This window comes from Heptranchias perlo, chromosome 30 (assembly GCF_035084215.1).
Source record: "Heptranchias perlo isolate sHepPer1 chromosome 30, sHepPer1.hap1, whole genome shotgun sequence".
NCBI classification, from domain to species: domain Eukaryota; kingdom Metazoa; phylum Chordata; class Chondrichthyes; order Hexanchiformes; family Hexanchidae; genus Heptranchias; species Heptranchias perlo.
The window spans coordinates 1,312,150-1,339,478 of NC_090354.1; the positions used below are offsets into that span (position 1 = coordinate 1,312,150).

At 53.5% G+C, this 27,329-nt stretch overlaps 1 protein-coding gene across 6 annotated transcripts in view; it reads right to left on the reverse strand.

The window, feature by feature from the left end:
- LOC137300217 (growth factor receptor-bound protein 10-like) overlaps positions 1–27,329 on the reverse strand; it is a 123,726-nt gene that overhangs the window by 29,564 nt on the left and 66,833 nt on the right. For all 6 annotated transcript variants that reach the window (XM_067969313.1, XM_067969314.1, XM_067969317.1 and 3 more), the window contains 5 exons: positions 23,522–23,711; positions 20,841–20,973; positions 4,108–4,264; positions 1,525–1,646; positions 1,024–1,098 (listed from right to left, as the gene is read on the reverse strand). In XM_067969313.1, the coding sequence (XP_067825414.1) occupies positions 1,024–1,098; positions 1,525–1,646; positions 4,108–4,264; positions 20,841–20,973; positions 23,522–23,711 (677 nt within the window). The remainder of the gene's footprint in view (positions 1–1,023; positions 1,099–1,524; positions 1,647–4,107; positions 4,265–20,840; positions 20,974–23,521; positions 23,712–27,329) is intronic.

Genomic DNA, 27,329 nt, shown 5'->3' on the forward strand with positions numbered 1-27,329 from the left:
CCAATCCCCGGGACCCCCACTCAGTCCATCTCCCCCAACACCGATCCCCGGGACCCCCACTCAGTCCATCTCCCCAACACCGATCCCCGGGACCCCCACTCAGTCCATCTCCCCATCACCGATCCCCGGGACCCCCACTCAGTCCATCTCCCCAACACCGATCCCCGGGACCCCCACTCAGTCCATCTCCCCAACACCGATCCCCGGAACCCCCACTCAGTCCATCTCCCCATCACCGATCCCCGGGACCCCCACTCAGTCCATCTCCCCCAACACCGATCCCCGGGACCCCCACTCAGTCCATCTCCCCATCACCGATCCCCGGGACACTCACTCAGTCCATCTCCCCATCACCGATCCCCGGGACCCCCACTCAGTACATCTCCCCAACACCGATCCCCGGGACACTCACTCAGTGCATCTCCCCAACACCGATCCCCGGGACCCCCCACTCAGTCCATCTCCCCATCACCGATCCCCGGGACCCCCACTCAGTCCATCTCCCCAACACCGATCCCTGGGACACTCACTCAGTCCATCTCCCCATCACCGATCCCCGGGACACTCACTCAGTCCATCTCCCCATCACCGATCCCCGGGACACTCACTCAGTCCATCTCCCCATCACTGATCTCCGGGACCCCCACTCAGTCCATCTCCCCATCACCGATCCCTGGGACCCCCACTCAGTCCATCTCTCCACTCTGACATAACTCCTCCAACACCCTTTTTGTCTAACGATGCAACCAAACACTTACACATCCTTTGTGGCACAGTTGCTGCAGGACACACTCACTGTGTGACAAGTTCACTCTGAAACACACTTGCTCCATAATGCTCTTGCTCTGTGACACACTCGTTCACTGGATTACTGTTAGTGTGTGAGTGTGTCAGGGTCGTCTCACCTGTACGAGCTGTGAGTGTGGATTACTGTTAGTGTGTGAGTGTGTCAGGGTCGTCTCACCTGTACGAGCTGTGAGTGTGGATTACTGTTAGTGTGTGAGTGTGTCAGGGTCGTCTCACCTGTACGAGCTGTGAGTGTGGAACTCCTGCATTAGTATCCAAACATCCTGCTACCAACTGCACCGGGAAAAATGGCTGTTCAGAAAGAGAAACATGATCATTAAACCCCATTAAGAAACTTCCCTCGTCCCCAAGCCTTTTAATGCAGTGATTTTCAAAATTTCCTTCCCTGGGCCAATCCATCTCTCTTGAGACTAACAGCAAACTTTTAATTAACGCTATCTCTGTGTAATTTCCCCCGATCGCTGACTGTCAAAGGAGAAGCTCAGCAATTTTTGACTTGTTGCTTATTTTTCTGTCATTGATTTTCTTTGTCCTGTCGCCTGCCCTGCCCCCACACACTGACCCTGGGGAGCAGTGACTCTGGTGAGCCTCCAACACCCTCTCTATCAGAGCCCGCACTCAGCCAGAGCACACTGCCATCTCCTAACAGCTGATAAACACTTCAACCAGTAGGAAGCCGAACAAACCGAGTCTCGGTAACCTTCAGACAGATCCTACCTCGGGGTTCCTGAAGAGTTCGTACTTTGCGTAGTGCTTTCTGAAGATGAATCTACTTTCACTATCCAACGGCCAAGTTGCCTGCACCTCCAGCAATAACTCATGGTCCTCCAAACACCTTTCTGGGACAGACAAGCAAACAGGTTGTATGTATTGATCACAGGATAGGAAGCAAGGGGGAGCAGTCATCAGCCCACCCTCCCAAAGAAAATCCCAGAGTCCCCCCCCACCTCCGTCCCGGCACACCCTTTACCCCCCTCGCCCCTCCCCCACACCTCCCGCCCACACCCCCACCCTTCCCCCCGAGACCCCCACCTTCCCCCCGAGACCCCCACCATTCCTCCCACGACCCCCACCATTCCTCCCACAACCCCCACCCTTCCCCCGCAACCCCCACCCTTCCCCCCCAGACCCCCACCATTCCTCCCACAACCCTCACCCCTCCCCCACACAACCCCGCCCACCCAGCCCCCACCCCACCCCTCAATCAGCTCTGAGGCCGCTCGGTAAAATGTCCCTTAGGGATAAATATTAGAAGCAGAGGAAGAGAGAGTGGGAGATGGGATAGGCACAGGGCTATGGGGAGAGAGCGGGGCAGTGGGATTAGTTTGGGATTGATACAGGGCTATGGGGAGAGAGCGGGGCAGTGGGATTAGTTTGGGATTGATACAGGGATATGGGGAGAGAGCGGGGCAGTGGGATTAGTTTGGGATTGATACAGGGCAATGGGGAGAGAGTGGGGGCAGTGGGATTAGTTTGGGATTGATTCAGGGTTATGGGGAGAGAGTGGGGCAGTGGGATTAGTTTGGGATTGATACAGGGTTATGGGGAGAGAGTGGGGGCAGTGGGATTGGTTTGGGATTGATACAGGGATATGGGGAGAGTGGAGAAGTGGGACTAGTTTGGGATTGATTCAGGGTTATGGGGAGAGAGCAGGGCAGTGGGATTAGTTTGGGATTGATACAGGGTTATGGGGAGAGAGTGGGGCAGTGGGATTAGTTTGGGATTGATTCAGGGATATGGGGAGAGCGGAGAAGTGGGACTAGTTTGGGATTGATTCAGGGTTATGGGGAGAGAGTGGGGCAGTGGGATTAGTTTGGGATTGATACAGGGTTATGGGGAGAGAGCGGGGCAGTGGGATTAGTTTGGGATTGATTCAGGGTTATGGGGAGAGAGCGGGGCAGTGGGATTAGTTTGGGATTGATTCAGGGTTATGGGGAGATAAATGAAAAACAGAATCAGGATCTCAAACACAATGGGAGAAGTCACTGGGAAACATGACGAATGCCCTTCTGGAGATTTTATTCTGGAACATTTCTTCTTGGAGAATCCGTGTGAGGGAAGGGGCCCTGATCCCTGAGCACTTGGTGGGATTTGTACCGGTTCAGTACGAGAACTCAGCACAGTGACAGACATTGAAGGGTCCTGGGAAATGGAGAGATGCCAGAAGTGAAGGTTCAGGTGAAGAGATGTACTTGCTGAGGTCCATCCTCTCACTAACTACTGAGCAACATGTTTTATTCACATCCGGGGAAAAATATAGACTCCGCCTGAGATCTTTACACCTGACCCCTCGACCCTGAGTAACCTGGTGCAAGAACAGGAGTAAAGAAAGAAAGAACGGACTTGTATTTCTACAGCGCCTTTCACCACCTCAGGACGTCCCAAAGCATCTTACAGCCAATGAAGTACTTTTGAAGTGTAGTCACTGTTGTAATGTAGGAAATGCAGCGGCCAATTTGCGCACAGCAAGATCCCACAAACAGCAATGTGATAATGACCAGATGATCTATATGTGATGTTGGTTGAGGGATAAATATTGGCCCAGGACACGGGGAGAACTCCCCCTGCTCTTCTTTGAACAGTGCCATGGGATCTTTTACATCTACCTGAGGGGGCAGATTAGGCCTCGGTTTAACGTCTGATCCGAAAGACGGGACCTCTGACAGTGCAGCGCTCCCCCAGTACCGACCCTCCGACAGTACAGCGCTCCCTTAGTACCAACCCTCCGACAGTGCAGCGCACCCTCAGTACTGACCCTCCGACAGTGCAGCGCTCCCTCAGTACTGACCCTCCAACAGTGCAGCGCTCCCTCAGTACTGACCCTCCGACAGTGCAGCGCTCCCTCGGTACTGACCCTCCGACAGTGCAGTGCTCCCTCAGAACTGACCCTCTGACAGTGCAGTGCTCCCTCAGTACTGACCCTCCGACAGTGCAGTGCTCCCTCAGTACTGACCCTCCGACAGTGCAGTGCTCCCTCAGTACTGCACTGGGGGTGTCGGCCTGGATTATGGACTCAGTATCTGGAATATGATGATACCGACACTAAGCCCCCATCTCCTTCCCCCGAAGGTGCAGACTCTGACCGGGGATTGGTCCCCTTGGCGTTGTCTGCCCACTCTTAACATGTGAGCCAAACAGTGAGTCTTGTCCGGCTAGTCGACCAGGGGGCATTACCGCTGTGCGCGACTGTGTCTCTATTTCAAATGCAGCCCAGTGAGAACATAGATGGAATACGACCCCTTCTCCTGGCTTTGTTTTGGGGAGAAGGTGTGGTGAGGGGTACCCCAATGCTGCAGTTACCTAGTGCAGTGTCGGGGTGCATTTCCACCAGGGTCCAGCTATCCTCATCCACGCAGCGATTCCTCTCCACGAGCAGCTGGCAAATGTCTCGAGCTTTCACCGCGGCTGTGACCTCGAGTGACCTCCTCATTCCATCTTCACTGAAGATAGTAATAACCTGCAAAAAAAGAGAGAGAAAAGGAGGTAGATAGGAGATAAGAATACACTGTGGATTGATTAGGGAAAGCCAGCACAGATTTCTTGAAGGCAAATTGTGTTTAACTGACCTGATAGAGTTTTTTGATGAGGTAACAGAGAGGGTGGATGAGGGCAATGTAGTTAATGTGGTGGATATGGACTTTCAAAAGGCGTTTGATGAAGTGCCATATGATAAGCTTGTCATCAAGATTGCGGCCCATGGAATAAAAGGGGCAGTAGCAACATGGATACAGAATTGGCTCAGTAACAGGAAACAGAGAGTAGTGGTGAACGGTTGTTTTTCAGACTGGAGGGAGGTGCTCAGTGGTATTCCCCAGGGGTCGGTGCTGGGACCACTGATTTTCTTGATATATATTAATGATTTGGATTTGGGTGTCCAGGGCACAATTTCAAAATTTGCAGATGACACAAAACTTGGGAGTGTAGTAAACAGTGAGGAGGATAGTGATAGACTTCAAGAGGATATAGACAGGCTGGTGGAATGGGCGGACACGTGGCAGATGAAATTTAACGCAGAAAAATGTGAAGTGATACATTTCGGAAGGAAGAATGACGAGAAGCAATATAAACTAGAGGGCACAATTCTAAAAGGGGTACAGGAACAGAGAGATCTGGGGGTATATGTACACAAATCTTTGAAGGTACTAGGGCAGGTTGAGAAAGCGGTTAAAAAAGCATACGGGGTCGTGGGCTTTATAAATAGAGGCATAGAGTACAAAAGCAAGGAAGTCATGATGAACCTTTATAAAGCACTGGTTTGACCACAACTGGAGTATTGTGTCCAGTTCTGGGCACCGCACTTTAGGAAAGATGTGAAGGCCTTAGAGAGGGTGCAGAAAAGATTTACTAGAATGGTTCCAGGGATGAGGGACTTTAGTTACGTGGATAGACTGGAGAAGTTGGGGTTGTTCTCCTTGAAACAGAGAAGGTTGAGAGGAGATTTGATCGAGGTATTCAAAATCATGAAGGGTCTAGACAGAGTAGATAGAGAGAAACTGTTCCCATTGGCGGAAGGGTCAAGAACGCAGATTTAAGGTGATTGGCAAAAGAACCAAAGGTGACATGAGGAAAAACTTTTTTATACAGCGAGTGGTTAGGATCTGGAATACACTGCCCGAGGGGGTGGTGGAGGCAGATTCAATCATGGCCTTCAAAAGGGAACTGGATAAGTACTTGAAAGGAAAAGATTTGCAGGGCTACGGGGATAGGGCGGGGAGTGGGACTAGCTGGATTTCTCTTGCATAGAGCTGGCATGGCTGTAACCTTTCTATGATTCTATAAGAACATAAGAAATAGGAGCAGGAGTAGGCCATACGGCCCCTCGAGCCTGCTCCGCTATTCAATCAGATCATGGCTGATCTTCGACCTCAACTCCACTTTCCCGCCCGATCCCCATATCCCTTGATTCCCTTAGAGTCCAAAAATCTATCGATCTCAGCCTTGAATATACTCAACGACTGAGCATCCACAGCCCTCTGGGGTAGAGAATTCACAACCCTCTGAATGAAGAAATTTTTCCTCATCTTAGTCCTAAATGTCCGACCCCTTATCCTGCGACTATGCCTCCTAGTTCTAGACTCTCCAGCCAGGGGAAACAACCTCTCAGCAACTAACCTTTGAAGCCCTCTCAGAATCTTATATGTTTCAATGAGATCGCCTCTCATTCTTCTGAACTCCAGAGATTATAGGCCCATTCTACTCAATCTCCCCTCATAGGACGACCCTCTCATCCCAGGAATTAATCTAGTGAACCTTTGTTGCACTCCCTCTAAGGCAACTACATCCTTCCTTAGGTAAGGAGACCAAAACTGTACGCAGTACTCCAGGTGTGGTCTCACCAGAGCCCTGTACAATTGCAGCAAGACTTCCTTACTCTTGTACTCCAACCCCCTTGCAACAAAGGCCAACATGCCATTTGCTTGGATGGGATGTACTCTAACGAGATTCGCAGGAAATTTGAGCGTAACGTGACATTGGCAGATTTGTCGCAGGAATGGGCGCATATCCGGGTTGGGCCTATGGAGGGAATTCCAGACCCGATGTTTAGCTCCTCAGCGCTAACTGTTAACGGAAATTAATACCCACCCTCTCAACCAAGCTGTTTACAAGAATCTCGCTGCCAATCCACTGCTTTAGGCAGGAGAGTTTGAGGATTACAATTCTCTCGTTGTTAACCCACAGGCACTAAGGTGTGTGATTCAATATATCGCTTGATTCATTAAAAGCGAAAGATGATTATTGTGTATGGGATTCACCTCTAACTGACTTATTTGTCTTGGTTTCTTCTGGGTCCTGAACGAGTGCAGATAATGTTTTAATTGTTATAAATAAATCCGTGGTACACCCACAATCAGAATCCACAGCATTACTGTTACTGGGACGACGAGACAGCATGGCATACCTACAGCAGGTGAAACACATCAGCCGTAGCGATCGCTATCAGCCATGCAGACCATAATTATGTCTTTGTCACTCTGAAGCAGACAGCTGACAGATGTGTCTGCACAGGAGTACAAGTGCGATATTGTGTTTCTGTGCAGATAATGGCTCAAAACTAAGCATAGAACAGAAAGCAGACAGTCTCACACTATGACTATTGTCGAGCTCGAGTTCCAGGCTCCCAACTCTCAGTGACACCACTAATCTGATCAGCAAAGTGAGGCAAAGGTGGAAATGAATGGAAATCGGGCGAGTTCCGTAAGGGAGCGAGAAATCATCCCCGCCAGATTCTACATTCCGCCTGGGCAGTGGGCAATAACCAGGAGTTAAAGATGGAAATCTGGCGCAGTAGGTCAGGCTGCTGCCCGAGGGAGAGGCCTTTCTGGCACCAGGGGGCTGCAAGAATGATTCGCTCCACACGTGCTCCAGACACTTAGCGGCAGTGAATGGGAGCGCCACTCGTTCATTTACTCTGCGACCAAGATTCCAGGGGAACTCACGCTGAGATTGGGGGCTGCCCTCAGGCGCCCTCCAGCCCCGATCTGACCGGGGTTTGTAGGGTCGGTGGGGGTGGGGGGAGGAGACGAGCGAGGGGCAAGACCACACCGCGGGAGCAAACATTGGCCATTGCTGGATGGGGAGGTGGGGAGAAGGGGAGGGGGGTCGGGGGGCCACCTTCAAAAAGTAACTGACCTCCTCTTTGGGGGCGCTCCGACTCCCCCCAGTGTGGGCCCCGCCAGGACGGTACCTTCTGGGAATATAATCCACAAAACTCTGCTCGATCCCACGTTATCCAGGGAATTGCAAATTCAATAGAATTCGATAGAAACAAAAGATTTGTACTGAGATAGTGCGGTCTCACCTCACACACAGAGGGCTCCAGGTACATGTGTTGTGAATACTACATACCCGGAGAGAGCGTTACACGCCTTAGGGCAGGAAACACAAACAGCGTAAAACTAAACACCTCCCCGATACACCAGACCCTGTACTGTACACCTCCCCGATACACCAGACCCTGTACTGTACACCTCCCCAATACACCAGACCCTGTACTGCACATCTCCCCGATACACCAGACCCTGTACTGTACACCTCCCCGATACACCAGACCCTGTACTGTACACCTCCCCGATACACCAGACCATGTACTGTACACCTCCCCAATACACCAGACCCTGTACTGCACATCTCCCCAATACACCAGACCCTGTACTGTACACCTCCCCAATACACCAGACCCTGTACTGTACACCTCCCCGATACACCAGACCCTGTACTGCACACCTCCCCGATACACCCGACCCTGTACTGTACACCTCCCCGATACACCAGACCCTGTACTGTACACCTCCCCGATACACCAGACCATGTACTGTACACCTCCCCAATACACCAGACCCTGTACTGCACATCTCCCCAATACACCAGACCCTGTACTGTACATCTCCCCGATACACCAGACCCTGTACTGCACATCTCCCCGATACACCAGACCCTGTACTGCACATCTCCCCGATACACCAGACCCTGTACTGTACACCTCCCCGATACACCAGACCCTGTACTGTACACCTCCCCGATACACCAGCCTTATACTGTACATCTCCCTGATACACCAGACCCTGTACTGTACACCTCCCCGATACACCAGCCTTGTACTGCACATCTCCCCGATACACCAGACCCTGTACTGTACACCTCCCCAATACACCAGACCCTGTACTGCACACCTCCCCGATACACCCGACCCTGTACTGTACACCTCCCCGATACACCAGACCATGTACTGTACACCTCCCCAATACACCAGACCCTGTACTGCACATCTCCCCGATACACCAGACCCTGTACTGTACACCTCCCCGATACACCAGACCCTGTACTGTACACCTCCCCAATACACCAGCCTTGTACTGTACATCTCCCTGATACACCAGACCCTGTACTGTACACCTCCCCGATACACCAGACCCTGTACTGTACACCTCCCCGATACACCAGACCCTGTACTGCACATCTCCCCGATACACCAGACCCTGTACTGTACACCTCCCCGATACACCAGACCCTGTACTGTACACCTCCCCGATACACCAGACCCTGTACTGCACATCTCCCCGATACACCAGACCCTGTACTGTACACCTCCCCAATACACCAGACCCTGTACTGTACACCTCCCTGATACAACAGCCTTGTACTGTACATCTCCCTGATACAACAGCCTTGTACTGTACATGTCTGACACATCAGATCCTGTACCGTATGTCTCCCTGTCTCACACACACACACACACATCACACTGGCAAAAATGACAGTCCTAGGTGTGAATGATTTGAGATAATCTAAATCTGAACACAAATCTAATTATTGAGAAGATTAAAGTTCAGGACTGGCCGAGTTTATGCCAGAGCTCGTTCCAGTTGGGGCTGCCCGCTGCCAGGTGGGAGCTGGTTCACCACATACCTGGAACAGGTTGGGTAGCGTCTGAGATGTGAGCTGCAATGTCCTGGTCCCTCCCTGGTCAGGCATTATTGCAAATTGTCCAGAGCCTCGTCTCCCGCTCTCACTCCTCTCAAACACGCTCGAGTAAGAATGGATTGCCACTTTAAGACACTTGGTCAAGCAGTGAGTTGTTTAGATTAGGTTTCTTACCTCAGCACTAAGTCTATTTATAGTGGCCATAAATCATGAAGCATGACTGGTGTCTAGACATTATATCTAATGTCACCAGGCAACACTGAACAGGCCATAAATCATAGCATTGGGCCTGACCTTCGAAACACAGGAACCGAGAGAGTGACTTTACCTGGACACAGCTGACCCTCTAATACCAACAGACAGGGGGTCATATGGACTTTGGACAATAGTGTAAAACGGACGATATAGGATTGGACGCCCATTATACATCTCTCCCCAATCTCATTCCTACTGAAGGCAATGGAAATGAAAAAGGGGAGAGCTGTACAACACGCATCAGATCCGATATCACCCAAAGTCACATTTACCCCACTGGTTACAAACAGTGAACCACAAGAATGAGGAAGGCGATTCAGCCCATCTTAATACATCCATCCAGAGTAACTCTACACCCTCCCCCCTCCGCCCCCATTGCTGCCTATAGTTGCTTCTTAGATGATTATGGGGTTTTCACCTCCCCCAATCTGATGACTCCCTGGGCTCGATTTTCACTCCCTTCATACTGTATTAACGGAGCGGGGGGAATAACGGCTTCACACTGGGGTCAGTCTCATCAACGCCCCCGTTAACACCTAGCGAGTCCCTGCTTCTCGCTCTGCCCCCTGGTGACATCAGTTCCAATAGGCAAATGCCCAATGGAATCAGGGCCCCACATTATCCCACCCCCTGCCCCCTTGCCCCTCTTCCCTGAGATAGCCCACCCCCTGCTCCCTTCCCCACGATATCCCACCCCCTGCCCTCTTGCCCCTCTTCCCCATGATATCCCACCCCCTGCCCCCTTCCCCACGATATCCCACCCCCCTGCCCAAGTAGTGATAATAACATTAGAACATTCCCCCAGAACCACCTCCCAATATCAGACCTTCGAACCAACAACAACTTGCATTTATTTTGCGCCTTTAACAAAGCAAAAAGTCCCAAGGCGCTTCCTAGGAGCGATTATCAAACACCGAGCCACATAAGGAGATATTAGGACGAGTGACCAAAAGCTTGGCAAAGAGGTAGATTTTCAAAAGGCGTTCGATAAGGTGCCACATAAATGGTTGGGGGTAATATATTACCATAGATAGAGGATTGGTTAATGGACAGAAAACAGAGAGTAGGGATAAACGGGCCATTTTCAGGTTGGCAGGCTGTAACTAGTGGGGTGCTGCAGGGTTCGGTGCTTGGGCCTCAGCTATTTACAATCTATATTAATGACTTAGATGAAGGGACCGAGTGTAATGTATCCAAATTTGCTGACGATGCAAAGCTAAGTGGGAAAGTAAGCTGTGAGGAGGACACAAAGAGTCTTCAAAGGGATATAGACAGGTTAAGTGAGTGGGCAAGAAGGTGGCAGATGGAGTACAATGTGGGGAAATGTGAGGTTATTCACTTTGGTAGGAAGAATAGAAACACAGAATATTTTTTAAATGGTGAGAAACTATTAAATGTTGGTGTTCAGAGAGACTTGTGTGTCCTCGTATACGAAACACAGAAAGTTAACATGCAGGTACAGCAAACAATCAGGAAAGCAAATAATGGTCTTCATTGCAAGGGGGTTGGAGTACAAGAGAAGGGAAGTCGTACTACAGTTGTACAGGGCTTTAGTGAGACCTCACCTGGAGTACTGTGTACAGTTTAGGCTTCCTTATCTAAGGAAGGATATACTTGCCTTAGAGGCGGTGCAATGAAGGTTCACTAGATTGATTCCTGGGATGAGAGGGTTGTCCTATGAGGAGAGGTTGAGTAGAATGGGCCTATACTCTCTGGAGTTTAGAAGAATGAGAGGTGATCTCATTGAAACATATAAGATTCTGAGGGGACTTGACAGGGTAGATGCTGAGAGGTTGCTTCCCCTGGCTGGAGAGCCTAGAACTTGAGGGCATAGACGCAGGATAAGGGGTCGGCCACTCAAGACTGAGATGAGGAGGAATTTCTTCAAGCAGAGGGTTGTGAATCTTTGGAATTCTCTACCCCAGAGGGCTGTAGATGCTCAGTCATTGAGAATATTCAAGGCTGAGATGGATAGATTTTTGGACTCTAGGGGAATCAAGGGATATGGGGATTGGGCGGGAAAGTGGAGTTGAGGTCGAAGATCAGTCATGATCTTATTGAATGGCGGAGCAGGCTTAAGGAGTGTATTAAAGGAGGCAAGAGAGGTCGAGAGGCAAAGAGGTTTAGGGAGGGAATTCCAGAGCTTGGGGCCCAGGCAGCTGAAGGCACGGCCGCCAATAATGGAGCGATGAAAATCGGGGATGTGTAAGAGGCCAGAATTGGAGGAGTGCAGAAATCTTGGAGGGTTGTAGGGCTGGAGGAGGTTACAGAGATAGGGAGGGGCGAGGCCATCAAGGGATTTGATAAACAAAGATGAGAATTCTAAAATCGAAGCATTGATGGACCGGGAGCTGTGATTAACCAGACGAGGGTGATGCCCGGGCAGAGGGCTGTAGGAGAGCCCGTACTATCTTGAAGTGGTGACAGTGAGCTGGGGGCTGGGGTGGGTGTCACGAGTAGCAGAATTCTATTACTCTGCACATGTGAACTGCCAGGAGTCTCACTCACAGCCATGGAATGAAAATGATCGCCTACGAGTTTCGATAGGGCAGATGGGGAAGTGACTTGGAACGTGTGACGGGATGTTTGAATGCTCCCATTCCTGAGTGTCACAGTAATTATAGGCCATGACGTCCTGCAGCAATAGTCAGCTGCACAATGCTGTGTTTTTATCACTGTTTCAACCTGACAATTCAATGGCACAGACCGGTGCCTTGTGTTGGTATCAGGGTGGTTCTGCACTTGAAAACCTCCCGTGTTTTATGTCATTTATGTTCCTTGAAAGTCTCCCAATCTATCCAGGAGGATCATGGATTGTGGGTGTTGGATGTGAGAGCTTCCGCTGTTACCAGCAATCTTCCCATCTGCCCAGCCACATCATCCAGCCGAGAGTCGGGAGTCGGGAGTCGGGAGTGGAGAGTCGGGAGTCGGGAGGCGGGAGTGGAGAGTCGGGAGTGGAGAGCGGAGAGTCGGGAGTGGAGAGTCGGGAGTTGGGAGTCGGGAGTGGGGAGTCGGGAGTGGAGAGTCGGGAGTGGAGAGTTGGGAGTGGAGAGTGGAGAGTCGGGAGTGGAGAGTCGGGAGTTGGGAGTCGGGAGTGAAGAGCGGAGAGTCGGGAGTTGGGAGTGGAGAGTCGGGAGTGGAGAGCGGAGAGTCGGGAGTTGGGAGTCGGAAGTGAAGAGCGGAGAGTCGGGAGTTGGGAGTCGGGAGTGGAGAGTCGGGAGTGGAGAGTGGAGAGTCGGGAGTTGGGAGTCGGGAGTGGAGAGTCGGGAGTGGAGAGTCGGGAGTCGGGAGTGGAGAGTCGGGAGTTGGGAGTCGGGAGTGGAGAGTGGAGAGTCGGGAGTGGAGAGCGGAGAGTCGGGAGTGGAGAGTCAGGAGTTGGGAGTCGGGAGTGGAGAGTCGGGAGTGGAGAGTGGAGAGTCGGGAGTGGAGAGTCGGGAGTGGAGAGTCGGGAGTGGAGAGTGGAGAGTCGGGAGTGGAGAGTCGGGAGTTGGGAGTCGGGAGTGGAGAGTCGGGAGTGGAGAGTCGGGAGTGGAGAGTGGAGAGTCGGGAGTGGAGAGCGGAGAGTCGGGAGTTGGGAGTCGGGAGTGAAGAGCGGAGAGTCGGGAGTTGGGAGTCGGGAGTGGAGAGTCGGGAGTGGAGAGTGGAGAGTCGGGAGTTGGGAGTCGGGAGTGGAGAGTCGGGAGTGGAGAGTCGGGAGTCGGGAGTGGAGAGTCGGGAGTTGGGAGTCGGGAGTGGAGAGTCGGGAGTGGAGAGCGGAGAGTCGGGAGTGGAGAGTCAGGAGTTGGGAGTCGGGAGTGGAGAGTCGGGAGTGGAGAGTCGGGAGTGGAGAGTCGGGAGTGGAGAGTGGAGAGTCGGGAGTGGAGAGTCGGGAGTCGGGAGTGGAGAGTCGGGAGTGGAGAGTCGGGAGTGGAGAGTGGAGAGTCGGGAGTTGGGAGTCGGGAGTGGAAAGTCGGGAGTGGAGAGTCGGGAGTGGAAAGTCGGGAGTGGAGAGTCGGGAGTGGAGAGTCGGGAGTGGAGAGTCGGGAGTCGGGAGTGGAGAGTCGGGAGTTGGGAGTGGAGAGTCGGGAGTGGAGAGTCGGGAGTGGAGAGTCGGGAGTGGAGAGTCGGGAGTCGGGAGTGGAGAGTCGGGAGTGGAGAGTCGGGAGTCGGGAGTGGAGAGTCGGGAGTGGAGAGTCGGGAGTGGAGAGTCGGGAGTGGAGAGTCGGGAGTCGGGAGTGGAGAGTCGGGAGTGGAGAGTCGGGAGTGGAGAGTTGGGAGTCGGGAGTGGAGAGTCGGGAGTGGAGAGTCGGGAGTGGAGAGTCGGGAGTTGGGAGTCGGGAGTGGAGAGTCGGGAGTGGAGAGTGGAGAGTCGGGAGTCGGGAGTGGAGAGTCGGGAGTGGAGAGTCGGGAGTGGAGAGTCGGGAGTCGGGAGTGGAGAGTCGGGAGTTGGGAGTCGGGAGTGGAGAGTCGGGAGTGGAGAGTCGGGAGTCGGGAGTGGAGAGTCGGGAGTTGGGAGTCGGGAGTGGAGAGTCGGGAGTCGGGAGTGGAGAGTCGGGAATGGAGAGTCGGGAGTCGGGAGTGGAGAGTCGGGAGTGGAGAGTTGGGAGTCGGGAGTGGAGAGTCGGGAATGGAGAGTCGGGAGTGGAGAGTCGGGAGTCGGGAGTGGAGAGTCGGGAGTTGGGAGTCGGGAGTGGAGAGTCGGGAGTCGGGAATGGAGAGTCGGGAGTGGAGAGTCGGGAGTCGGGAGTGGAGAGTCGGGAGTTGGGAGTCGGGAGTGGAGAGTCGGGAATGGAGAGTCGGGAGTGGAGAGTCGGGAGTCGGGAGTGGAGAGTCGGGAGTTGGGAGTCGGGAGTGGAGAGTCGGGAGTGGAGAGTTGGGAGTCGGGAGTGGAGAGTCGGGAATGGAGAGTCGGGAGTCGGGAGTGGAGAGTCGGGAGTGGAGAGTTGGGAGTCGGGAGTGGAGAGTCGGGAATGGAGAGTCGGGAGTGGAGAGTCGGGAGTGGAGAGTCGGGAGTCGGGAGTGGAGAGTCGGGAGTTGGGAGTCGGGAGTGGAGAGTCGGGAGTGGAGAGTCGGGAGTGGAGAGTCGGGAGTCGGGAGTGGAGAGTCGGGAGTGGAGAGTCGGGAGTGGAGAGTCGGGAGTCGGGAGTGGAGAGTCGGGAGTGGAGAGTCGGGAGTGGAGAGTCGGGAGTGAGAGTCGGGAGTGGAGAGTCGGGAGTCGGGAGTGGAGAGTCGGGAGTTGGGAGTCGGGAGTGGAGAGTCGGGAGTGGAGAGTCGGGAGTGGAGAGTCGGGAGTGGAGAGTCGGGAGTCGGGAGTGGAGAGTCGGGAGTCGGGAGTGGAGAGTCGGGAGTCGGGAGTGGAGAGTCGGGAGTTGGGAGTCGGGAGTTGGGAGTGGAGAGTGGAGAGTCGGGAGTCGGGAGTGGAGAGTCGGGAGTCGGGAGTCGGGAGTCGGGAGTGGAGAGTCGGGAGTGGAGAGTCGGGAGTCGGGAGTGGAGAGTCGGGAGTGGAGAGTCGGGAGTGGAGAGTCGGGAGTGGAGAGTCGGGAGTGGAGAGTCGGGAGTGAGAGTCGGGAGTGGAGAGTCGGGAGTCGGGAGTGGAGAGTCGGGAGTTGGGAGTCGGGAGTGGAGAGTCGGGAGTGGAGAGTCGGGAGTCGGGAGTGGAGAGTCGGGAGTGGAGAGTCGGGAGTGGAGAGTCGGGAGTGGAGAGTCGGGAGTGGAGAGTCGGGAGTGGAGAGTCGGGAGTCGGGAGTCGGGAGTTGGGAGTCGGGAGTGGAGAGTCGGGAGTGGAGAGTCGGGAGTGGAGAGTCGGGAGTGAGAGTCGGGAGTGGAGAGTCTGGCACAGATTCTCCTGGGTCACTTGTACAGAGTCCTAAATTCCTCGGCCCTTTCACTGGATCTCCGGACGTGTAAAGGACAGCGTCTGTGTCAAGGCAAATGTGACCAATGGGGTGGAGTCGGCTGAGGGCCCAGTGTAGTCATGGCGACCAATACTCTGAGTGAGGGGGGAACACGTGGCCCCCACTGCAAAACAACAGTGACTGCACTTCAATAAAGTATTTCATTGGTTGTGAAGTGCTTTGGGATGTTCTGAGAATGTTAAAGGCGATATCTAAATGCAAGTTCATTCTTTCTTTTGCACACAACTCCCATTCTGTGATTGTCAACAAAGCTGTAACACACGATGGAGTTAATCAGCGGGAGTGATACGATCAGCGGGAGTGTAAGATACGATCAGCAGGAGTGTAAGATACGATGGAGTAATCAGCGGGAGTATAAGATACGATCAGCGGGAGTGTAAGATATGATCAGCAGGAGTGTAAGATACGATGGAGTAATCAGTGGGAGTGTAAGTTACGATCAGCGAGAGTGTAAGATACGATCAGCGGGAGTGTAAGATATGATCAGTGGGAGTGTAAGATATGATCAGTGGGAGTGATACGATCAGCGGGAGTGTAAGATACGATCAGTGGGAGTGTAAGTTACGATCAGCGGGAGTGTAAGATACGATGGAGTAATCAGTGGGAGTGTAAGATATGATCAGCGGGAGTGTAAGATATGATCAGTGGGAGTGATACCATCAGCAGGAGTGTAAGATACGATCAGCGGGAGTGTAAGATACGATCAGCGGGAGTGTAAGATACGATCAGTGGGAGTGTAAGATACGATGGAGTAATCAGCGGGAGTATAAGATACGATCAGCGGGAGTGTAAGATACGATCAGCGGGAGTGTAAGATACGATGGAGTAATCAGCGGGGGTGTAAGATACGATCAGCGGGAGTGTAAGTTACGATCAGCGGGAGTGTAAGATATGATGGAGTAATCAGCGGGAGTGTAAGATACGATCAGCGGGAGTGTAAGATACGATCAGCGGGAGTGTAAGATATGATCAGTGGGAGTGATACCATCAGCAGGAATGTAAGATACGATCAGCGGGAGTGTAAGATACGATCAGCGGGAGTGTAAGATACGATCAGTGGGAGTGTAAGATACGATGGAGTAATCAGCGGGAGTATAAGATACGATCAGCGGGAGTGTAAGATACGATCAGCGGGAGTGTAAGATACGATGGAGTAATCAGCGGGGGTGTAAGATACGATCAGCGGGAGTGTAAGTTACGATCAGCGGGAGTGTAAGATATGATGGAGTAATCAGCGGGAGTGTAAGATACGATCAGCAGGAGTGTAAGATACGATCGGCGGGAGTGTAAGATACGATGGAGTAATCAGTGGGAGTGTAAGTTATGATCAGTGGGAGTGTAAGATACGATGGAGTAATCAGCGGGAGTGTAAGATACGATCAGCGGGAGTGTAAGATACGATCAGCGGGAGTGTAAGATACGATCAGCGGGAGTGTAAGATACGATGGAGTAATCAGTGGGAGTGTAAGTTATGATCAGCAGGAGTGTAAGATACGATGGAGTAATCAGTGGGAGTGTAAGATACGATCAGCGGGAGTGTAAGATACGATCAGTGGGAGTGAAACGATCAGCGGGAGTGTAAGATACGATCAGCGGGAGTGTAAGATACGATCAGTGGGAGTGTAAGATACGATGGAGTAATCAGCGGGAGTATAAGATACGATCAGCGGGAGTGTAAGATACGATCAGCGGGAGTGTAAGATACGATGGAGTAATCAGCGGGGGTGTAAGATACGATCAGCGGGAGTGTAAGTTACGATCAGCGGGAGTGTAAGATACGATGGAGTAATCAGCAGGAGTGTAAGATACGATCAGCGGGAGTGTAAGATACGATCAGCGGGAGTGTAAGATACGATGGAGTAATCAGTGGGAGTGTAAGATACGATCAGCGGGAGTGTAAGATACGATCAGCGGGAGTGTAAGATACGATGGAGTAATCAGCGGGAGTGTAAGTTACGATCAGCGGGAGTGTAAGATACGATGGAGTAATCAGCGGGATTGTAAGTTACGATCAGCGGGAGTGTAAGATACGATGGAGTAAACAGCGGGAGTGTAAGTTACGATTAGCGGGAGTGTAAGATACGATCAGCGGGAGTGTAAGATACGATGGAGTAATCAGCGGGAGTGTAAGGTACGATCGGCGGGAGTGTAAGGTACGATCGGCGGGAGTGTAAGATACGATCGGCGGGAGTGTAAGGTACGATCAGCAGGAGTGTAAGATACGATTGGCAGGAGTGTAAGGTACGATCGGCGGGAGTGTAAGATACGATCAGCGGGAGTGTAAGATACGATGGAGTAATCAGCAGGAGTGTAAGATACGATCAGCGGGAGTGTAAGTTACGATCAGCGGGAGTATAAGATACGATGGAGTAATCAGCGGGAGTGTAAGATACGATCAGCGGGAGTGTAAGTTATGATCAGCGGGAGTGTAAGATACGATGGAGTAATCAGCGGGAGTGTAAGATACGATCGGCAGGAGTGTAAGATACGATCGGCAGGAGTGTAAGATACGATGGAGTAATCAGCGGGAGTGTAAGATACGATCAGCGGGAGTGTAAGTTACGATCAGCGGGAGTGTAAGGTACGATCAGCGGGAGTGTAAGATACGATCAGCGGGAGTGTAAGATACGATCAGCGGCCATTGCTGTTTGTGGGATCTTGCTGTGCACAAATTGGCTGCTGTGTTTCCTACATTGCAACAGTGACTACGCTTCAAAAATGTACTTAATTGGCTGTAAAGCACTTTGGGACGTCCTGAGGTCATGAAAGGTGCTGTATAAATGCAAGCCTTTCTTTATCTATCTCCACACGCGATGCAGGAGTTACACCATTACACTGTGGAAATGAACACTTTTAATTTGATTGCTTCAGAGGATTGAGGCTGTGTCCTTCTCGGCCGCTTTGCTTGTTTGCTTTTAAAACGGCCTCTTGTTTTCAGCATCTGTTCAGACTCAGTCACTTCTGAACGCCTCTGGTCAATATTTACAACTACAGTCTCAACTGGACTCCACACTGGTGCAACATGACACCGGAGTCAGCTGGCTCCTGCCTTAGTTACTTATTTCTACAGGTGCTCCTAAAACAGCCCTTTGTTAAATAAAGGCTCTGCCTCTGACACTGTTTAATTAAGGGATTAAGGAAAGCTGTGTTTGTTTATCTGGGGAGCCTGTCAGCGAGACACGGATATGGTGAAAATCACAAGCTCCAGGTACTCTGGACTCTGGATAAATGGCTCTTAGGCACCAGCCGAGCTCCCCTCTGAGTTAGAAGGTTGTGGGTTCAAACCCCACTCTGGGCCTGTGCACAGTACTGAGGGAGCGCCGCACTGTCGGAGGGTCAGTACTGAGGGAGCGCTGCACTGTCGGAGGGTCAGTACTGAGGGAGCGCCGCACTGTCGGAGGGTCAGTACTGAGGGAGCGCCGCACTGTCGGAGGGTCAGTACTGAGGGAGCGCCGCACTGTCGGAGGGTCAGTACTGAGGGAGCGCCGCACTGTCGGAGGGTCAGTACTGAGGGAGCGCCGCACTGTCGGAGGGTCAGTACTGAGTGAGTGCTGCAGGGCCAGAGATACTGTCCTCTGGATGATGTTGAACAGAGGCCATTGCCTGGCGGTTCCAGTGGATATTAAAATTCCTGCGACGTTATTCAGAGGGCAGGTGTCCAAAGATGGCCAAAATCAAAAAAATCAGGTCAACCGGTTCGTCCAGATCATTAGCAACAAAACAAATGTCATTACTCTGGGAAACCTGCCTCACTGGGGTCATCCTGACTTTGAAAGAAAAATAAATACTTGTATTTCTACAGCGCCTTTCACAACCTCAGGACGTCCCAAAGCGCTTTACAGCCAATGAAGTACTTTTTTGAAGTGTGGTCACTGTTGTAATGCAGGAAATGCGGCAGCCAATTTGCGCACAGCAAGATCCCACAAACAGCAATGTGATAATGACCAGATCATCTGTTTTAGTGATGTTGGTTGAGGAATAAATATTGGCCAGGACATCAGGGAGAACTCCCCCTGCTCTTCTTTGAATAGTGGCCATGGGATTTTTACGTCTACCTGAGAGGGCAGACGGGGCCATGGTTTAAAGTCTCATCCGAAAGTGCAGCGCTCCCTCAGTACTGACCCTCCGACAGTGCAGCACTCCCTCAGTACTGACCCTCCGACAGTGCAGCACTCCCTCAGTACTGACCCTCCGACAGTGCAGCGCTCCCTCGGTACTGACCCTCCGACAGTGCAGCACTCCCTCAGTACTGACCCTCCGACAGTGCAGCACTCCCTCAGTACTGACCCTCCGACAGTGCAGCGCTCCCTCAGTACTGACCCTCCGACAGTGCGGCGCTCCCTCAGTACTGCCCCTCCGACAGTGCAGCGCTCCCTCAGTACTGACCCTCCGACAGTGCAGCGCTCCCTCAGTACTGACCCTCCGACAGTGCAGCGCTCCCTCAGTACTGACCCTCCGACAGTGCAGCGCTCCCTCAGTACTGACCCTCCGACAGTGCAGCGCTCCCTCAGTACTGACCCTCCGACAGTGCGGCGCTCCCTCAGTACTGACCCTCCGACAGTGCAGCGCTCCCTCAGTACTGACCCTCCGACAGTGCGGCGCTCCCTCAGTACTGACCCTCCGACAGTGCGGCGCTCCCTCAGTACTGACCCTCCGACAGTGCAGCGCTCCCTCAGTACTGACCCTCCGACAGTGCGGCGCTCCCTCAGTACTGACCCTCCGACAGTGCGGCGCTCCCTCAGTACTGACCCTCCGACAGTGCGGCGCTCCCTCAGTACTGACCCTCCGACAGTGCGGCGCTCCCTCAGTACTGCACTGGGAGTGTCGGCCTGGATTTTGTGTTGAAGTCTCTTTGGGTGATATTGGCTCAGCTCCCCTCCCTCCCCGACACAGGGTGACCCCTCACATACCCTCCCCGACACAGGGAGACCCCTCCCCTCCCTTCCCCCAACACAGGGAGACCCCTCCCTTCCCCTACCCCCACAGAGGGTGACACCTTCCCTCTCCCACACAGGGAGACACTCCTCCCCTGAAACAGAGAGACCCCTCCCCTCCCATGACACAGTGAGACCCCCACTCCCTCAACACAGGGAGACCCGCCCTCCTCCCCACACAGGAAAACCCTTCCCCTCCCCCCCACACACAGGGAGTCCCCTCCCCTCCCCTGACACAGGGGGACTCCTCCCCTTCCCCCACACAGGGAAACTCTCCTCCCTCCACACAGTGAGACCCCTCCTTTCCCCCGACTCAGATAGATACCTCCCCTTCCCCCGAGACAGGGAGACCCCTCTCCTCCCTTCCCCCGACACAGGAAGACCCCTCTCCTCTCTCCCACCACACTGGGAGACCCCCCTTCCCCGACACAGGGAGACCCCTCTCCTCCACCCCCCAGCTCGATGTGTCTGGGAGCCAGGAGAGGGGTCAATGAGAAACAGAATGTTCTATTCCCGGTTCAGTGCTCACCTGTGTGTCTCCATCGATGGGAGGCTTGGAACAGTCGCTGAGAGTTGGGGAACTGGACGGACTGCAGAGTTCGGGGAAAGGGTTGGGGATGGTTGGGAGTGATGTTGTATGGAGTTCTTCCTCCTTCAACTGCCTGCAATGAATTTAAAACACGTCGGCAACAATTTAAATAACCCTCAGCAAATAAACTATCAAACAGAGTAACGAGATGTGACTCCCGAGTCACAAGAAGTCACAAACCTATTTTGTTTCATGAGGAGGACGATTATTATTGAAGTTTTGGGGCATCTCCCTCAAATAGGAGGGTCTCTATCTACAGTCAGTGTGTTCCCCGGGGGGAGGGTCTGTATCTACAGTCAGTGTGTTCCCCGGGGGGAGGGTCTGTATCTACAGTCAGTGTGTTCCCCGGGGGGAGGGTCTGTATCTACAGTCAGTGTGTTCCCCGGGGGGAGGGTCTCTATCTACAGTCAGTGTGTTCCCCGGGGGGAGGGTCTGTATCTACAGTCTGTGTGTTCCCCGGGGGGAGGGTCTGTATCTACAGTCAGTGTGTTCCCCGGGGGGGAGGGTCTGTATCTACAGTCAGTGTGTTCCCCGGGGGGAGGGTCTGTATCTACAGTCAGTGTGTTCCCCAGGGGGAGGGTCTGTATCTACAGTCTGTGTGTTCCCCAGGGAGAGGGTCTGTATCTACAGTCAGTGTGTTCCCCGGGGGGAGGGTCTGTATCTACAGTCAGTGTGTTCCCCGGGGGGGGGTCTGTATCTACAGTCAGTGTGTTCCCCGGGGGGGGGTCTGTATCTACAGTCAGTGTGTTCCCCGGGGGGAGGGTCTGTATCTACAGTCAGTGTGTTCCCCGGGGGAGGGTCTGTATCTACAGTCAGTGTGTTCCCCGGAGGGTCTGTATCTACAGTCAGTGTGTTCCCCGGGGGGAGGGTCTGTATCTACAGTCAGTGTGTTCCCCGGGGGGAGGGTCTGTATCTACAGTCAGTGTGTTCCCCGGGGGAGGGTCTGTATCTACAGTCAGTGTGTTCCCCGGGGGAGGGTCTGTATCTACAGTCAGTGTGTTCCCCGGAGGGTCTGTATCTACGGTCAGTGTGTTCCCCGGGGGAGGGTCTGTATCTACAGTCAGTGTGTTCCCCGGGGGGGGCGGTCTGTATCTACGGTCAGTGTGTTCCCCGGGGGGGGGGTCTGTATCTACGGTCAGTGTGTTCCCCGGGGGGAGGGTCTGTATCTACAGTCAGTGTGTTCCCCGGGGGGGCGGTCTGTATCTACGGTCAGTGTGTTCCCCGGGGGAGGGTCTGTATCTACGGTCAGTGTGTTCCCCGGGGGGAGGGTCTGTATCTACGGTCAGTGTGTTCCCCGGGGGGAGGGTCAGTATCTACAGTCAGTGTGTTCCCCGGGGGGGCGGTCTGTATCTACGGTCAGTGTGTTCCCCGGGGGAGGGTCTGTATCTACAGTCAGTGTGTTCCCCGGGGGGGCGGTCTGTATCTACAGTCAGTGTGTTCCCCGGGGGAGGGTCTGTATCTACGGTCAGTGTGTTCCCCGGGGGGAGGGTCTGTATCTACGGTCTGTGTGTTCCCCAGGGGGAGGGTCAGTATCTACGGTCAGTGTGTTCCCCGGGGGGAGGGTCTGTATCTACAGTCTGTGTGTTCCCCGGGGGGAGGGTCAGTATCTACGGTCAGTGTGTTCCCCGGGGGGGGGGGTCTGTATCTACGGTCAGTGTGTTCCCCGGGGGAGGGTCTGTATCTACAGTCAGTGTGTTCCCCGGGGGGAGGGTCAGTATCTACGGTCTGTGTGTTCCCCGGGGGGAGGGTCTGTATCTACAGTCTGTGTGTTCCCCGGGGGGAGGGTCTGTATCTACAGTCAGTGTGTTCCCCGGGGGGAGGGTCTGTATCTACGGTCAGTGTGTTCCCCGGGGGAGGGTCAGTATCTACGGTCAGTGTGTTCCCCGGGGGAGGGTCAGTATCTACGGTCAGTGTGTTCCCCGGGGGAGGGTCAGTATCTACGGTCAGTGTGTTCCCCGGGGGAGGGTCAGTATCTACGGTCAGTGTGTTCCCCGGGGGAGGGTCAGTATCTACAGTCTGTGTGTTCCCGGGGGGGGGGTCTGTATCTACAGTCAGTGTGTTCCCCGGGGGGAGGGTCTGTATCTACAGTCAGTGTGTTCCCCGGGGGGAGGGTCAGTATCTACGGTCTGTGTGTTCCCCGGGGGGAGGGTCTGTATCTACAGTCAGTGTGTTCCCCGGGGGGAGGGTCTGTATCTACGGTCAGTGTGTTCCCCGGGGGGAGGGTCAGTATCTACAGTCTGTGTGTTCCCCAGGGGGAGGGTCAGTATCTACGGTCTGTGTGTTCCCCGGGGGGAGGGTCTGTATCTACAGTCTGTGTGTTCCCCGGGGGGAGGGTCTGTATCTACAGTCAGTGTGTTCCCCGGGGATCGATATTGCCTCCACCTTCACCAGGCTGTCCCTGAAGGGCCGCTCAGAGAGACCCACCAACTCTGAAGATTACGTCAGGATTTGTGACCAGAGAAAGTGTGTAACAATTTAATGAGAACTTTGACCCAAAGTAATAAGGATCCCAGGATAATATTCTCAATACAATTTATGGTTGAACTCAGTGGCTATGGGAGTGTTAGGTTGCACTGTAGCTCCCAGTGATTGTACCAATTCCTAGTGTAACAGTCTCGCACCTTTTAACTTGTATGTGAACGGGCTGTGACCTCTGACCCAGTGGTGTCGGCTGAGTTCCCGATAGGCTGGAGATTCTGTGACCATTGGGCAGCGGTGATGTGGCGTCCTTCTGCAGTTTGCCCGTTTGGTAGAGAGTGTCCAGTGTGGTTTTCACATCCTGATCCAACGCCACAAAGTCCATATCAGCATCTGCCACAGAAAGTGACAGTTAATTAACCATCTTATTAGCAAAAACATATAAAGGCAATCCTGAAAACACCCCACCAGTCAGGTACTGAACCAGGGCAGGAAAACACCGCCCGGTGTGGGACTGAGCCTCACGGAGCGGGAGAGCCCCGCCCGGTGTGGGACTGAGCCCCACGGAGCGGGAGAGCCCCGCCCGGTGTGGGACTGAGCCCCGCGGAGCGGGAGAGCCCCGCCCGGTGTGGGACTGAGACCCTGGAGCGGGAGAGCACCGCCCGGTGTGGGACTGAGAGACACGGAGCGGGAGAGCCCCGCCCGGTGTGGGACTGAGCCCCACGGAGCGGGAGAGCACCGCCCGGTGTGGGACTGAGACCCCGGAGCGGGAGAGCCCCGCCCGGTGTGGGACTGAGCCCCACGGAGCGGGAGAGCACCGCCCGGTGTGGGACTGAGCCCCACAGAGCGGGAGAGCCCCGCCCGGTGTGGGACTGAGACCCCGGAGCGGGAGAGCCCCGCCCGGTGTGGGACTGAGCCCCACGGAGCGGGAGAGCACCGCCCGGTGTGGGACTGAGCCCCACAGAGCGGGAGAGCCCCGCCCGGTGTGGGACTGAGACCCCGGAGCGGGAGAGCCCCGCCCGGTGTGGGACTGAGCCCCACGGAGCGGGAGAGCACCGCCCGGTGTGGGACTGAGCCCCACAGAGCGGGAGAGCCCCGCCCGGTGTGGGGCTGAGCTCCACGGAGCGGGAGAGCCCCGCCCAGTGTGGGACTGAGCCCCGCGGAGCGGGAGAGCCCCACCCGGTGTGGGACTGAGACCCCGGAGCGGGAGAGCCCCGCCCGGTGTGGGACTGAGCCCCACGGAGCGGGAGAGCACCGCCCGGTGTGGGACTGAGCCCCACAGAGCGGGAGAGCCCCGCCCGGTGTGGGACTGAGACCCCGGAGCGGGAGAGCCCCGCCCGGTGTGGGACTGAGCCCCACGGAGCGGGAGAGCACCGCCCGGTGTGGGACTGAGCCCCACAGAGCGGGAGAGCCCCGCCCGGTGTGGGACTGAGCTCCACGGAGCGGGAGAGCCCCGCCCAGTGTGGGACTGAGCCCCGCGGAGCGGGAGAGCCCCACCCAGTGTGGGACTGAGCCCCGCGGAGCAGTACGAGGCCCGCCTGTTTTCCTTCTTTCAGTCTAAAGACTCTGAAGCTCACTGTGGCCTTTCCACTGCTGTCCTGACTGAGATTAGTTAATTTAGCACAAATTAGGGATTAAATTTGTGAAGTTTTGGGTTTGTTTGTCTCAGTGCCTTACCTCACAGTGCATCCATTCGTCATAGTATCATAGTAGGTACAGAGCACAGGGGGAGGCCATTCGGCCCATCGTGCCTGTGGCAGCTCTTTGAAAGAGCCATCCAATTAGTCTCATTCCCTACTCTTATAGTATTATAGTAATTAGTCAATCACGGAACTATCGAGGGCCTCCTCTCTTCCTTGAATGTGACCACCAAGTCTACATTCCCTTTGTGAGGCAACTGCTAAGTCACTTAACTGGGCTCTGCTGTTGTTGGGAAATACTAAGCCAGAGGCAGGGAAGGGGAGGGGGAAGGTGAGACCGTATGGAAGCCCGAGTATTCTTTCTTATTTTCAGATCCATCCCTTTTTTTGGTGATTAATTTTACTTTGGATGGGTTGCAAAACAAGGAATTACATATTGGACCCAATTTTCCAAGTTCACGCTGCTGGTGGCACATGACCAAAAACTGTAGATGACGTAAGGCAATTTACTGATACACAAGGCCGCAAACTGGCAGTGCCAACTCGGAACATTGCCCGGTTGTGCCAATCCGACCTTGAACGTGTCTTTAGGACTTTGGGAAGATCCTCAAAGGAAATGGTTGCACCCTGTCTTGAGGCAACCCTGTCCTGAAACAGAGTGGGTGATGATCTATTGCTGTTTAATCTCATCTTCGCAGGTGAGGGAGAGCCGGTGTTTGCTGTGCAAGGCATCAGGACAAAGCAAGACATTGTCCCAATAATAGTGTTTGTTAACCCACATTCCAATCAGCCCAGTTATCCCTCAAGTTAGACCGACTCAATCAGGTTTCAGATAACTGAAAACAAAGAGGCTATTGTATGTGGAAGGCCCAAAGAATGTGTTTATGTTATTATATATATATATGTTTTTTCTATAACCAGGTATTAACCGTTTTAGCATTCAGTGTTACACATTCATCAAAGGTGCCCCTCCCACTTGACATTGAAAGCAGATGCTTTGGCCTTCAGGAGCTGACTCCCTTCTACTGTTAGTGTGAGATGGAATGCACACACCAGTCCCTTGTGACTCATGTAAGCAGATTCAGATAGCTTGTGGATTAAAGAATGCAAAAGGATAAGACACTAAGGGGTAAGGGTGGGAGGGAATTAGAGGGTTTTCCAGAAATTTTAAAAGAGAAACAGCGGGATTTGACCAGTGCTGGGTGTGAGATGCAACCAGCCAGGAGTCAACACTCCAGGCAGCATTATATTATGATGTGGAGATGCCGGTGATGGACTGGGGTTGATTATATTATGTGCAGGGATCAGTAATTCTTCAGTCCCTGGATAGACTTTGTCCTCCGCGTACAAATGAACAGACCATCGTCCCCAAGAAGGAATCATCGGCTCTGCCACTGAGGCTTTCCAAACTCACAGTAGCCCCGGGAGCTGAGTATTTACCCCCATATTGGAGCGGGTAGCAGAAGATACAGCACACATATAAATTGAACAAACGCCAAGCACTCCAGCTCTGAGGCAGCGAAGAGAAGAGGAGAGAAGTGAAGAGGAGAGAAGTGAAGATGGAATCATAAAATCATACAGCACAGAAGGAGGCGATTCTGCCCATCGTGCCTGTGCTGGCACTTTGAACAAGGTATCCAATTAGTCCCACTCCCTGCTCTTTCCCCAGAGCCCTGCAAATTTCTCCTTTTTAAGTATTTATCCAATTCCTTTTTGAAAGTCACCATTTCACGCAGCGCATTCCACATCATAACTCGCTGCGTAAAAAAAATTCTCCTCATCTCTCCCCTCTGGCTTCTTTTGCCAATTATCTTAAATCTGTGTCCTCTGGTTACTGACCCTTCTGCCACTGGAATCAGTTTCTCCTTATTTACTCGATCAAAACACTTCATAATTTTGGACAACTCCATCAAATCTCCCCTTAACCTTCTTTGTTCTAAGGAGAACAACCCCAGCTTCTCCAGTCTCTCCACATAACTGAAGTCCCTCATCCCTGGTACCAATCTAGTAAATCTCCTCTGCACCCTCTCTAAGGCCTTGATATCTCATGTGTTCATCGTATTACAGACAAGTCACTGGTTAGCTGTTAGACAAGGGTTAAAAGGGTTAAAAGTCTACTCTCAATCATCAGCAAAGTGATGGAAGGTGTCGTCGACAGTGCTATCAAGCGGCACTTACTCACCAATAACCTGCTCACCGATGCTCAGTTTGGGTTCCGCCAGGACCACTCAGCTCCAGACCTCATTACAGCCTTGGTCCAAACATGGACAAAAGAGCTGAATTTCAGAGGTGAGGTGAGAGTGACTGCCCTTGACATCAAGGCAGCATTTGACCGAGTGTGGCACCAAGGAGCCCGAGTAAAATTGAAGTC